Source organism: Plecotus auritus, assembly GCF_963455305.1.
Source record: "Plecotus auritus genome assembly, chromosome: 6".
Taxonomy (NCBI): Eukaryota; Metazoa; Chordata; class Mammalia; order Chiroptera; family Vespertilionidae; genus Plecotus; species Plecotus auritus.
In genome coordinates, this window is record NC_137773.1 from 165,642,653 (window position 1) to 165,656,462 (window position 13,810).

General features: G+C 37.3%; 1 protein-coding gene across 4 annotated transcripts in view; it reads left to right on the forward strand.

Moving 5' to 3' along the window:
* CNOT10 (CCR4-NOT transcription complex subunit 10) overlaps positions 1-13,810 on the forward strand; it is a 109,506-nt gene that overhangs the window by 80,806 nt on the left and 14,890 nt on the right. For 3 of the 4 annotated variants that reach the window (XM_080675696.1, XM_080675694.1, XM_080675697.1), the window contains 5 exons: positions 1,533-1,682; positions 2,702-2,904; positions 6,393-6,514; positions 7,649-7,825; positions 9,018-9,098. In XM_080675696.1, coding sequence (XP_080531822.1) covers positions 1,533-1,682; positions 2,702-2,904; positions 6,393-6,514; positions 7,649-7,825; positions 9,018-9,098 — 733 coding nt within the window. The remainder of the gene's footprint in view (positions 1-1,532; positions 1,683-2,701; positions 2,905-6,392; positions 6,515-7,648; positions 7,826-9,017; positions 9,099-13,810) is intronic. The other variant, XM_080675695.1, reaches the window with a different exon arrangement.

Here is a 13,810-nt window from a genome sequence, read left to right on the forward strand (position 1 = left end):
AGAGGAGATTTGGGAATAGAATTTTAAAAAAATTGTTCATGCCCTAGCTAGTTTGGCTCAATGGATAGAATGTCGGCCTGCGGACTGAAGGATCCCAGGTTCGATTCTGGCCAAGGGTACATGCCTGGGTTGCGGACTCAATCCCCAGTGGGAGGTGTGCAGGAGGCAGCCACTCAATGGTTCTCTCTCATCATTGATGTTTCTCTCTCTCTCTCTCCCTCTTCCTTCCTCTCTAAAATCAATAAAATATATATATTTTAAAAATTGTTCACAATACCACTACCTAGAAGCAACCTCATTTAAACATATTAGTGTATTTTCTACTATATTTTTTCCTAAGTATAGTTTTCCTCTTTTTAAAATACAGTCATTGCTTAATTTTAAAATAATTCAAAAGCCAACATTTAGTTTTTAGTATTAAGCATTGACTATCCTGATTATTAATTTTGTCGATCTAGTCAGGCATTTTATGTCATTGAGCAAAAGATGGACTACCAGTAAACCGTTTTAGAATGTTTGGGAAGCCATTTAGAAAAAGGAAACTAAAGCTTGGATTGCTTCCATTACACCAAAATACAGTCCAGAGAGATGAAGGATTAAAATGTGAAAGTAAAATCACAAAAGCAGCAACAGGAAACTTGGAGGAATATATTAATATTGTGGTGGGGGAGCCTTGATTAAACATTACGCAAAATCCAAGAACCATAGCACTTAGGAAAGCTTCCTAAATTTGACCACATAAAATATGAAACTTTTTATGAATAAAAACATAAACAGCCCTGACCAGTTTGGCTCAGTGGATAGAGCGTCGGCCTGCAGACTCAAGGGTCCCAGGTTTGATCCTGGTCAAGGGCATGTACCTTGGTTGCGGGCACATCCCCGGTGGGGAGTGTGCAGGAGGCAGCTGATCGATGTTCCTCTCTCATCGATTTTTCTAACTCTCTATCCCTCACCCTTCCTCTCTGTAAAAAAAAAATCAATTAAAATATATTTAAAAAAAACAAATAAAAGGACAGGGAATCTGGTAATAGATTTATTTTGTATATTGTTTAAAAAAAAGAAAGAAAGAAAGAAAGAAAGAAAGAAAAAGAAAGAAAGAAAGAAAGATAAACATTTACTAGGAAAAGAAAAAAAAAAGATAAGGGAGTTTGCCCTCACTGGGTGGCTCAGTTGGTTAGAGTGTCGTCAGTACACCAAAAGATTCCTGATCAGGGCATATACCTAGGTTGCAGTTTCAATCCCAGGTCAGGGTGCGTATGGGAGGCAACTGATCGATGTTTCTCTCTCTCCCTCTTCTTCTCTCTCTACATATCAATAAAAACATATCCTTAGGTGAGGATTAAAAAAAAAAAAGAGGAAAGGGAGCTTACGAAGTTTTCAGATTTTTCCTAAATTTCAAATGCCTTATAAACAGTTCTATAGGGACTATGTGGAATTGCATATAGAATTAACTCATGTTAGATAAGCCAAATTCTTGTATGATGTACATCTACAGTAAAATTTGTGGACAAACTTATTTGTGTTTTTCTCAGGTGAATGCTTGCGATGTATGTTCTGGAATAACCTTGGTTGCATCCATTTTGCCATGAGCAAGCACAATTTGGGAATTTTCTACTTTAAAAAAGCTCTACAGGAGAATGACAATGTCTGTGCACAGCTCAGTGCAGGCAGCACTGATCCAGGTATGCCCTTTGCTTGGGGACATTTTACATTTTACTACATGAGGAAAGCCTGAGTTCAAAGAGCATCTGGTCATAATGCATGCCGTATGCATCTACAGTTATCACTGATCCTGCCCAACAAGTTTGACTGTGGGGATTTTTAGTAGATATTTGAATAGCAAGGAGTTAAGTGTAATTATCAAAGACATTTTAATTCCCCTTTTTTCATAGATTTAAAACTCAGTATTTTTAATTCCCTTTTTTTTTTCATAGATTTGAAAATCAGTAATCCCATATGGGTAATGTTAACAAACAAAGTAATTTTCGAAGATTTCTTGATTGTGCCAAACTAATGTTATAGCTTCTTTTCAGCGTTTCACATGTGGTACTGTTGGCAGCACCTGGCAATCTTTAAGCAATTCTTGAAATTTATTCCTTTAATATTCATATTATATAGATTATTGATTTTAAATGCTTAAAGTCAAGCAATCATTTAGCTTTGTATTTTTTAAAACTATTTAATTGATGAAAAATGTATCCAAAATCATTAATAGTCTTATTATGGATTGTGAAACTCTGAATGAGTGAGTGAATGATAGTTATCATAGGTATAGCACATTAACTTTTATTGCCACAGTAAAATCCTGTAACACTGTAACATTAGCTGAATACTTCCGGTTAATCAAAAGTACATGACAATAATTTAATTAATCAAACTTAAAGTAAAAAGAGTGGAATCTTTACAGACTCTAAAATGTGTAAGATTCAAAGGAGAGTGGGTCCTCTCTCTTCTTTGCCTTCCTGGAGCATGTGTGGCCTGGGTTGCTTCTCATTTGTTGGCAACACAGACAACGGAGATGACTCTGGCCAGTACTTGTGGGTTGGGGCTGGAGATCATCATTGGTGAATGCTATTAACTTCACATTGGGGTCAGTGGTATTAAACAAGGTAGTGTTTAAGTACTTAGTGGAATGAATGTTTTCCACTAAATAACTTCTTTTAAGTCTAATGATTGATTCCCACCTAATTTTTATCATTAGGCAAAAAATTTTCAGGAAGACCCATGTGTACATTGCTGACCAACAAGAGGTATGAGTTGCTGTATAACTGTGGAATTCAGCTTCTTCACATCGGAAGGCCTCTTGCTGCCTTCGAGTGCCTAATCGAAGCTGTTCAGGTCTATCATGCCAATCCCCGCCTCTGGCTACGGCTGGCTGAATGCTGCATCGCTGCCAATAAGGGGGTGAGTGCTGCCTGGGTACCTTTTTGAACCCTCACTCTCCACCCATCTCCCCCCCGCACCCCTCTCCCCCATATACTGTTACATGGAAAGCAAAAAATACTTGGGAACCTACAAGACTTCATCCCCTTTTTAACTCTCAGGGAATTTAGAGTCTTCTCTTCTTTAATAGCTGGACAAAAAATTTTAGGTTCAGAAATTCATTTGTTAACATGGTTCTTGGTAAGTATGGCAACAGGTATCAGCATTCACATTAAAGAGTTGAAGCCAACAAGGTCCTACCTGTTGGAACAGTGGTCAGCTAACTGCTAGGCAGGGGCCATGTCATCTCACATCAGGTGTGTGCGCCAGGCGATTAGAGAAGGCCTGTTGATAACCTAGTGAGTGTGGAGAGGACTGCATTACACTGCCCGGGGCTTTATTTTTACTAGTATTTATTTATTTTTAATATATTTTTATTGATTTCAGAGAGGGAGAGAGAGATAGAAACATACATGATGAGAGAGAATCATTGATCAGCTGTCTTCTGCAGGCTCCACACTCGGGATCGAGCCTGCAACCCGGGCACGTGCCCCTACCAGAATCAAACCGTGACCTCCTGGTTCATAGGTTGACACTCAACCACTGAACCACACCGGCTGGGCCCGAGGCTTTATTTTGATTCAGTAATTGGTTCAGAGATCACAATTACCAGACTCTTCCCTCTGACACACATTTATCCACAGTGTCTAAGAGAAATAGGCCCGTTAACATCGGTGTCCATGCCTACATTATCTCCATAAGGCACTGAGTGAAGCCTTTGTATCTCAAGTGAGGAGTGGTCAGTGGGAGGGGGGAAGGCAGGTTGTATCAGAATTACCAGATGTCTGTATCACCCCATTCCTAACCACCCCCCACCCTTGCTGTGCTCTTGGGTCTGTGGAGATTGGAGAGGGTGGCATGAAATGTTGCCTGGCATGCCTGCCATGGCTGAAGGAAGATAGTTGGGCTTTCCTCCTCTGAAACAACGCTTCCTGAAAAACATCTGCAAATTTGCATCATTGGTTTATTCCATCTTACTTTTCCCTTTACATGACAATTTTCTTAGTGGATAATTGTTAAATTAACTGACAATTCTAGGCAGAATTTATACTTTTTTAAAATGAAAGGCTCTCTAGAAATTGCTGTTTTGTTGAGTCCATTTATGAATTTAAGCCATTCTCTTGTAGTACAGTTAATGGAAGCCAGGGCATTACATCTTCCTGGGAGTAGAGACACATATTAAGGTTTAATGTTTTCTTTTCAAATTACATATTTTTAGAAATAGTATTTTTAGAATTGTCTTCATTCTGTGGATTGCAAACCCTCCCCCCTTTTTTTTCTAGAAAGTTTAAAAATTTGTAATTTAAAAAAAAATGGTCAAGATGACTTGGTTGCTATAACTTGGTGGATACCAGAGCACTCAGTCTATGCTAATAATAGGAAATGAATAATTATCTCTTTGTCTGTGTTTCTCCTCCTCTTAAAAATGACCTGAAGTGGCCTAAACGATAGTAGAAACAAGCCAGAACGCTCTCAAAATCAGAAAGCAAAATCCCAATAGGAGCAACAAGAAACTTCACGTGGAATTCCGTAAATTTTCTTTCTCTCAGGACAGAAGGGACACTGAAGAAGGCACTTTGTAGCCTCAAAAACAAATTTATTTTTTAATAAAAAGAACCAACTTAATTGTTAAATTGGTGATACCGAGGAGATCATTTGGTCCTGTTTACCTGATGTATGTTGCTTCAGACCTTTTGGCACAAGCGGGCTGATGTTTGGTGGGTAGTGTATAATATATGAGAAAAGATCTGCTAAATACAAAGCATAAGCCTCAGTTGTAGGGAGAGTATTTAACCAGTGTAAGAGAAGGCCTTTAAAAAGAACAAAACGTACCATTTACCTTTCTGAAAATGTACCATTTATTTTTCTGAGTTCTAGAACTCAAGATTTGTTAGTTCTATTACTGCCAAGACATTATAAAATAATGAATATTTTAATTACATATGATTTTTTAAAAAATACCGGGAGTAGTTGGGGCTGAAGCCTTTATTATTATTATTATTTTAAATATATTTTATTGATTTTTTATAGAGAGGAAGAGAGAGGGATAGAGAGTTAGAAACATCGATGAGAGAGAGACATCGATCAGCTGCCTCCTGCACGCCCCCCACTGGGGATGTGCCCGCAACCCAGGTACATGCCCTTGACCGGAATTGAACCTGGGACCCTTCAGTCCGCAGGCCGACGCTCTATCCACTGAGCCAAACTGGTCAGGGCTATTATTATTATTATTTATTTTTTTAAATATATTTTATTGATTTTTTACAGAGAGGAAGGGAGAGGGATAGAGAGCTAGAAACATCGATGAGAGAGAAACATCGATCAGCTGCCTCCTGCACACCTCCCACTGGGGATGTGCCCGCAACCAAGGTACATGCCCTTGACTGGAATCGAACCCGGGACCCTTCAGTCCGCAGGCCGACGCTCTATCCACTGAGCCAAACCGGTTTTGGCTAACTTTCACTTTAGTAAGGAAAAAATATCGGTCCCAGGTTTGATTCCTGTCAAGGGCACATGCCCAGGTTGCAGGCTTGATCCCCAGTAGGGGGCATGCAGGAGGCAGCCGATCAATGATTCTCTTATCATTGATGTTTTTATCTCTCCCCTCTCCCTTCCTCTCTGAAATCAATAAAAATATTTTTTAAAAAAGGGGGGGTGGGGGGGATAAGGACACATATGTAATACCTTAATCAAGGAAGGAAGGGAGGGAGGGAGGGAGGGAAGAAGGAAGGAAGGAAGAAAGGAAGGGAGGGAAGGGAGGAAGGAAGGGTTTTAGGAAGTGGAGCTGCCTCCCTTTTCTTCTTCACTGTGTTTCTGTGACTCTCTCTTTTTTTTTTACTCTGAGGTCAAAGTGTCCGTAATATGCAGTATGGTGCCTGGGGGTAGAATGTCCTAAATAAATGGTTATAAATACATGCTGGAGTCATTCTTAAATTGCCTTTTTTCCTTAGAACTACCTCAAACCTCATATTAATGAAACATAGCATATGTCACAGACTTTCAGCCCCATGGACTCTTTTCTTCAATACTGAATATAATTCCTGTATCACCAGAAACTCCACATTGATGCATCTTAAGAACTTTCTTACCCTAACTGGTTTGGCTCAGTGAATGGAGCATCGGCCTGCGGACTGAGGGGTCCCAGGTTCGATTCTGGTCAAGGGCATGTACCTTGGTTGTGGGCACATCCCCAGTAGGGGGTGTGCACGAGGCAGCTGATCGATGTTTCTCTCTTATCGATGTTTCTAACTCTCTATCCCTCTCCCTTCCTCTCTGTAAAAAGTCAATAAAATATATATTTTTTTTAAAAAAAAGAACACTCTTAGAGTAACTGGAAAGGTAGTGGATCATTTTTCATACCCTGTTTTACAGTTCCATTAAATTAATTAGAAATTATTTGCATTTTGTAGACTTCTGAACAAGAAACTAAAGGTCTTCCCAGTAAAAAAGGAATTGTACAGTCTATTGTTGGCCAAGGCTATCATCGTAAGATCGTTCTGGCCTCCCAGTCCATACAGAACACAGTGTATAAGTAAGTATTTGCAAAGAGAAAGTGTATGTGTTTAAATTTATTATTTCATAGGAGGAACCACCTTGTAACTAAGTTTTATGACTATTTAAAAATAGGTGCATAGTGAATGTTACCTGACATGTGACTTTGGTTTGTTACATTCCTGGGAGCTGAAATTATTGATGGCCTAAGAAGCCCTGGTCTAGTCAGTGCCATTATTCAGAATGTCCAGAAGAGGGCATCTCAATGTTTCCTTTTTGTAGTGTCATTGTTAACTTTTAGGTAATTTTCTTATAGTCCCTGAAGCGAATTCTTATATTAGGAGAAAAAAGTACTAATACATAAAACATCCAAAGCAGTATAAATCCGTCACATGTAAAAAAATCTTTAGTTAAATATGAACATCTTTATTTTGTATAAAGATTCCAATTTGGAGTTGTTAGTATTTCTAAAGTAGTAGGCTTTATAAAAAAAATACTTCACTGCTTTTTCCCCCCCAAAATAAAATTTGTTCATTACCATTTAAAAGTTTTCCCAAAGTTTTAGAATAGTATCTAGCACACAATATTTTGGTATTAATTTATTTCAACTATGATGCAGATTTTTTTTAAGGACTTGATATAGCACATCACTTTCCTACAATTTCAAAATTGTTACTAATTTTCACATTTATATATTTTCCTAATAAAGCCTATTTAGTTTCAGTTTAGTTTGATATCAAAGCAAATAAAGTTATATAAAATCTCAACAAAATTATAAGACAAAAAATAATGCTGCTCTTGCAAAACTTAATAAAGGAATTTTTCAAAGGTAGAGATCAACCAAAACAAGGCTCAAGTGTGAAAATCTTCCTTCCCTTGTTTCCAGTTCTTACTATACCTGTCCTGGTCCTCATTACAATTTTTCTTGTTGATAACTCCTCCAATCCATTAACAATCATGGGTGTGATGTATACACTTGCGATCTATATACTTTTTGCATCTTGTATTTACAATTTGAGCTTTTAGCATTCTTTTATAACTTTTATATTAAAATTTCTACCCATCACAGGGCAAAGTTTTCATTTACACTTATATTGGTTTTATTTCTGATAATGGGAAAATACTATTTATTTTTATGTTATTTACTTAGCTAATTTGGTTTTGTCCTTTTAAGTGATGGACAGTCTTCAGCCATTCCTGTAGCCAGTATGGAGTTTGCAGCCATTTGTCTCAGAAATGCCTTGTTGCTGTTACCTGAAGAACAGCAGGATCTGAAGCAGGAAAATGGGACTAAAAACAGTAATCAATTAGGTGGGAACACTGAGAGCAGCGAAAGCAGTGAAACTTGCAGGTATTCTAATCCCTTTCAGCCTCCTTGGCAGAATCCCTTCAGGACTTTATTAGTAAGCCTCTGTGTGCTGCAGATGAATCCCTAAAATCTTCACCCTGAATTTCTAAAATTCCCCATTTTGAATAATAAGAAAAAAAAGTATAAATGTTTAAGTGTTTGTATTTTTTTTTTTTTTACTTTTGATAAAATAAATACTTACCTGGCTAGTGTGGCTTAGGTGGTTAGGCATTGTCCCATGCCCCAGAAGGTTGTAATTCGATTCCCAGTCAGCACATGCCCAGGTTGCGGGTTCAATCCCCAAGGGCCTGTGGGAGGCAGGTGATGGATATTCCCCTCTCACATAGAAGTTTCTCTTTCTCCTTATCCCTTTCTCTCTCTCTCTAAAAATTAATAAAAATATTTTTAAGCCGAAACCGGTTTGGCTCAGTGGATAGAGCATCGGCCTGCAGACTGAAGGGTCCCGGGTTCGATTCCGGTCAAGGGCATGTACCTTGGTTGCAGGCACATCCCCAGTGGGGGGTGTGCAGGAGGCAGCTGATTGATGTTTCTCTCTCATCGATGTTTCTAGCTCTCTATCCCTCTCCCTTCCTCTCTGTAAAATATCAATAAAATATATTAAAAATATATATATATATATTTTTAAATAAAATAAATATTTAAATCCTAAAATTATACCAATCTATAGAAACTGGGAAAGCTTATTTAGTAATAAATAAACACCATTTTATACAGAGAGTATTCTTTTTACACATGGGCACCTTTAAACTCAAGTCTCCTATCCCAGCATTTTTTCTTAATGATAATAGAAATATGTGTCCAATATAGAAAATCTAAAAAAAAAAATTGTGGGTTTTTTTTTTTCCTCTCCCCGAAGGGGTTATGTTTTACCATAGTTGATAAAAGGTCATCAGAAGAATGAGAAATGTGTGAAAATCTTGAAGTGGGTTTTTTTGTATGGTGGAGATAATGTTTTAAATTAGAGGTTTTTCAAAGAAGTATTATGTGCGGAGGGGGGGGGGGAGAAACTAATAAACAATATATCTTAACACATCAGTGATACCAAATTATAAGCATATTTCATTGTTTTGCCTCTTTTTGTACTTTCATCACAAAAAATTGCATGGAGAACAAAATTTTACATTTAATTGTTTATTTGTTGCTTTTCATAATTAAGAGTCCTTCTTTATTTTAGCAGTAAAAGTCACGAAGGAGATAAATTCATTCCAGCTCCACCTTCTTCTCCATTAAGAAAGCAGGAATTAGAAAACTTAAAGTGAGTATCCAAACAAAATTAATATTGCATTTACTGAAATGAGCACATAGTTTTTAATCTCTCTTATCCTTTTAAGATTATAAATTACATTGATCGAATGTCAGATGTTAAGCTAACCTTTCAGTTTTATGACAAACACTATTAATCAGAATATGTTGCCCTTTTTGTAAGTTTTTGGATTCAGTTTGTTAGGAATATTTGCTTCTGTGTTCACAAGAAGATTGGTTCACACTTTTCTTGTAATGTCTTTGGTCAGGTTTTGGTTTCAGGCTAAGGTTGAACATATAAATGAATTGGGAAGTGCTTCTTCCCTCCTGTTTTCTGAAAGAGTTTATGTACGATAAATATTTCTTCTCAACTGTTTGCTAGAATTCACCAGTGGAACCATCTGGCTTAGGGTTTTCTCTGTGGTAAATTTTTTATAATGAATTCAAATTCTCCAATAGAATGAGTTTTATTCACATTTTCTATTTCTGTGTCGGTTTGGGTAGGTTATATATTTGTCAATTCCAGCATATGTATATATGGTGGGGTTTTTATACTAGCAATTGCCTAATTTCCATACTTCCCTATACCTATTTTTCCCATTTGACTATGTGTGTCTTATTGTTTGATATTGGTACAAATCTCTGTTTCATTCTTTCTAATGGGTGCATAACATTGCATTATATAGTATCACAATTTATTTAACATTCCTTTATATTTGGCTACTTATAATGTTTCAGTCTTTGCTATTATAAATAGTGCTTCAGTGAATATCATTTTACACAATCTATAGGAGACTACTTAAAGAAGGTATTTGAAACCATTTTGAAACTTGATTTAATTTCTACAGGTTTATTTGAATGAATACTCATTTTAGGGTTCTTAATTTTTGCATGCAACTTAAGAAGTATATTATCCCATAATGATTGAACAGCTGCAGAATTGTATAAATTAACTTTATATTCTGAAAATGGCATTAAAGAAAAGGGTATGTGCAGGGTGGCCCACTTCTCAAAGAGCTTTGTACTTCTCATGGCATAATTCTTTGCTTTCCATATGTCTTACCTAGCAGGAGGATTGGTGACTTTCAGGGAAAATAAAATTACTTCCCTATTTTTGTGGAAAGGGGTGAAGGTCTCCATAGGGAGTTTCATTGTCACAAAGTGAGACGAAGATGGGTTCGGTTTATATTAACCTTTCTTTCTTATGGAGCAGATGGGAGAAAGGAAATGGAACAAGATGGAAGGAGCCTTAGGGTAAATTTATAAAAAGGACTGCTATGCAAGACAGTAGTCATGGTAATGTGGAGACAAATGGTGCAGGGAAGGAGTCGTGAAAGATTAGTGTCGTAATTTTTAAGGCTATAAAAGCTCACAATGCAATTGGGTACGATCAAGGGCAGTTCTGTGGCAGGAGCCAGCTGTCTTCTATAGAGAGAAGGAGCATATTGGTTCTGTTAGGATCGTGAATTCTTAGAGATTTCATCTATTTCTGTCCTGAATTCTTGTATGTGATTGGAAATGTGTGTGACTAGTGAATAGTTTAGTTTTTATGGACTATTATATTTGACCCCTTGTGCTCTCTAATACCCAAGACACCAATGCAAAATTTATTTCCTGTTTCCAGCATAACTAATAAGCAGTAAATTATCATGACTGTTCTGATGGCCACTTCTTACGGTATGGGTTCACAGCATTTTGAGTATTTTCCGTTTTGTTTTGTTTTTTTCGTTTTCTTTTTTTTTGTACATAAAGGAAGATGGCTCCAAAAAATACTCACTCTAACCAGGTTACAAGTATGTTTTCAGAAGGCATATGACACCTGAATTAGTTGAGAGATTCCATACTATAAAATCAAGGTAGGTTTCAGAAAAGTAGTCTTACAATTAAAACAGAAATTTGCCCCCAAATCAGGGAAATGTTTCCGAAATTAAATAATTTAATTGTGAGGCTCAGATGAACTTAGAGGTACTAATATAATGGATCAAGAAAGGTATAAATGTGTGTGTGTGTGTGTGTGTGTGTGTGCGTGTGTGTGTGTGTGTCTACTAATAAAAGGGTAATATGCTAATTAGACCAGGCATCTTCCGGACAAAGCCACGGTGGGGGGGGCCAAGGCAGAGGTGGTTAGGGGCGATCAGGCCGGCAGGGGAGGGCAGTTAGGGGGCTATCAGGCCGGCAGAGGAGCAGTTAGGGGGCAATCAGGCCAGCAGGGGAGCAATTAGGGGGTAATCAGGCTGGCAGGGGGCCAGTTGGGGGCATCAGGTCAGCAGGCAGAGGTGGTTAGGGGTGATCAGGCAGGCAGGCAGGCAAGCAGTTAGGAGCCAGCGGTCCCGGATTGCGAGAGGGATGTTTGACTGCCGGTTTAGGCCCGATCCCTGTTGGCAGTGGGACATCCCTCAAGGGATCTCGGATTGGAGAGGGTTCAGGCTGGGCTGAGGACTCTCCCTGCCCCCCATAACCGCCCCCCCCCCCGTACATGAATTTCATGCACCGGGCCTCTAGTGTGTGTGTGTGTGTGTGTGTGTGTGTGTGTGTGTGTGTGTGTGTGTGTGTGTGTATTTTGACACTGTAAGAATATTGCTTCAGTTTCTGAACTACTCAAAGCTCTGCAAAGCCATCAGTTTCATTCAGTTAGGAAAACACATAGACGTATTCTGCAGCCTTGAATTAAATAAATGCTCTGATTTTAAGTTTTTAAAATATAAAAGATGATTCTATTTCTAGGTATTTAGACAAGAGAAATGAAAACTTGTCCACACAAGAATTTTATAGCAGCTTTACTCATGATATACAAAAACTAGAAAATAACCCAGCTATCCATTCATAAGAGAATGGATAACTAAATATGTGATTTATTCTATCTATTGGAGTACTCTCAGCTATAAAAAAAAAAAAAAAAAAAAAAAAAGGAAGAAATTACTGATGCCCAAGTTAACATGATTTGAATCTCAAATATTTGTGTTTCTTTTTTTACTTAGTATAAGGTACATACTATATAGTTCCATTTGTACCATTTACATGATGGACAAAACTATACAAAAGAATTTATATTGATAGAAATTAAAACAATGGTTGGGAAATTGACTGGAAGGAATCATTCTGGGATGACAGAAACGTTCTGTATGTTAATATATGTGTGTACACAGACATACACACACACACACACACACATACATATACAACCTCATCAAGCCATACACTTAAAATGGTGTATTTTTTTAATATATTTTTATTGATTTTGGAGAAGAAGGGAGAGGGAGATGGAAACATCAATGAGAGAGAATCATTGATTGGTTGCCTCCTGCATGCCCCCTACTGGGGATTGAGCCCGCAACCCAGGCACGTGCCCTTGACCGCAGTCAAACTCGGGTCCCTTCAGTCCGCAGGCCAACGCTCTATCCATTGAGCCAAACTAACTAGGGCAAAAATGGTGTATTTTAATGTATGTAAATTACACCTCACTTAAAAATTTTTAAGGTTTTTAGAAAATTAATATAATTCTAAATATATTCTTTCGGGAAATATAATTTAACCAATAAAAAGTCAATTTCCTTTACACATCATTTATGAAGTGCCATGACATGGAAAACTTGGTTTCTTAATCAAAAAAAAATAATAATTCCTCTACTTGTATTTAACATATTTTTCTTAGATCCAAGGCTACAGTATTCGGTACAGATCCACTCATCACATGTGGCTACTGACCACATGAAATGTGGCTGTTATAAGGTGTGCTGTTCAAATAGGTGATACCCAGATTTCAAAACTTATTACCCCCAAATTATCTCAGTAATTCTGGTATTGATTATATATTGAAATATTTTAATTATATTGGATTAATTAAAATATATACAATTAATTAAATTTTGCCTGTTTCTTTCTACTTTTTAAAAATGTGCTGACTAGAAATTTTAAAATTACACTTAAGGCTCCAGTTATATTTCTGCTGAACAGTGCTGCTCCAAGGTTTTTGAGCTGGGTTTGAAGTGTTTGTATTGTTGATATATGGTTTCTACAAATGTGTAATATTGTTGCTATGCCAGTTTTCTTACATGCCACAAATTTTAGCTGAATATCTCTTTAGAAATATTTTTGTCTTTAAAAGGCCTAATGTCCAAATGAATCCTAGAATGTAGAAGCTTGCGCAGGATTGATATTTGGGCCATATGTTTTGATTTAATTATTAATGCTACCACATGCATTTGGAGATAATGATTTTCTTATGCACTGATTGATTATATTACAAGGGTGTACTTTTAAGATTTTCTTTTTTTTTTTTTTAAATATTAAATCGTATTAGCATAACCAGTGGACACAGACACTGGGGTGGTGGGGGCTTGTCCTGGAAGCGACTGGGGAGGGGTTGATGGGGGGAAAAGGAGACATATGTAATACTTTAAATAATAAAAAAAATATATATATATATATGTTAAGTCAATTAAATCAATTTATTTTTATTGATTTCAGAGAGGAAGGGAAAGAGAGAGAGAGAGAGAGAGAGAAACATCAATGATGAGAGAGAATCATTGATCAGCTGCCTCCTGCATATCCCCTACTGGGGATTGAGCCCACATCCTGGGCATGTGCCCTGACCAGGAATCGAACCATGACCTCCTGATTCATAGTTCGATACCCAACCACTGAGCAACACCGGCTGGGCAAGATTTTCTTTTTTTAAAAGAGTCAACCAGCCCTAACTGGTTTGGCTCAGTGGATGGAGTGTTG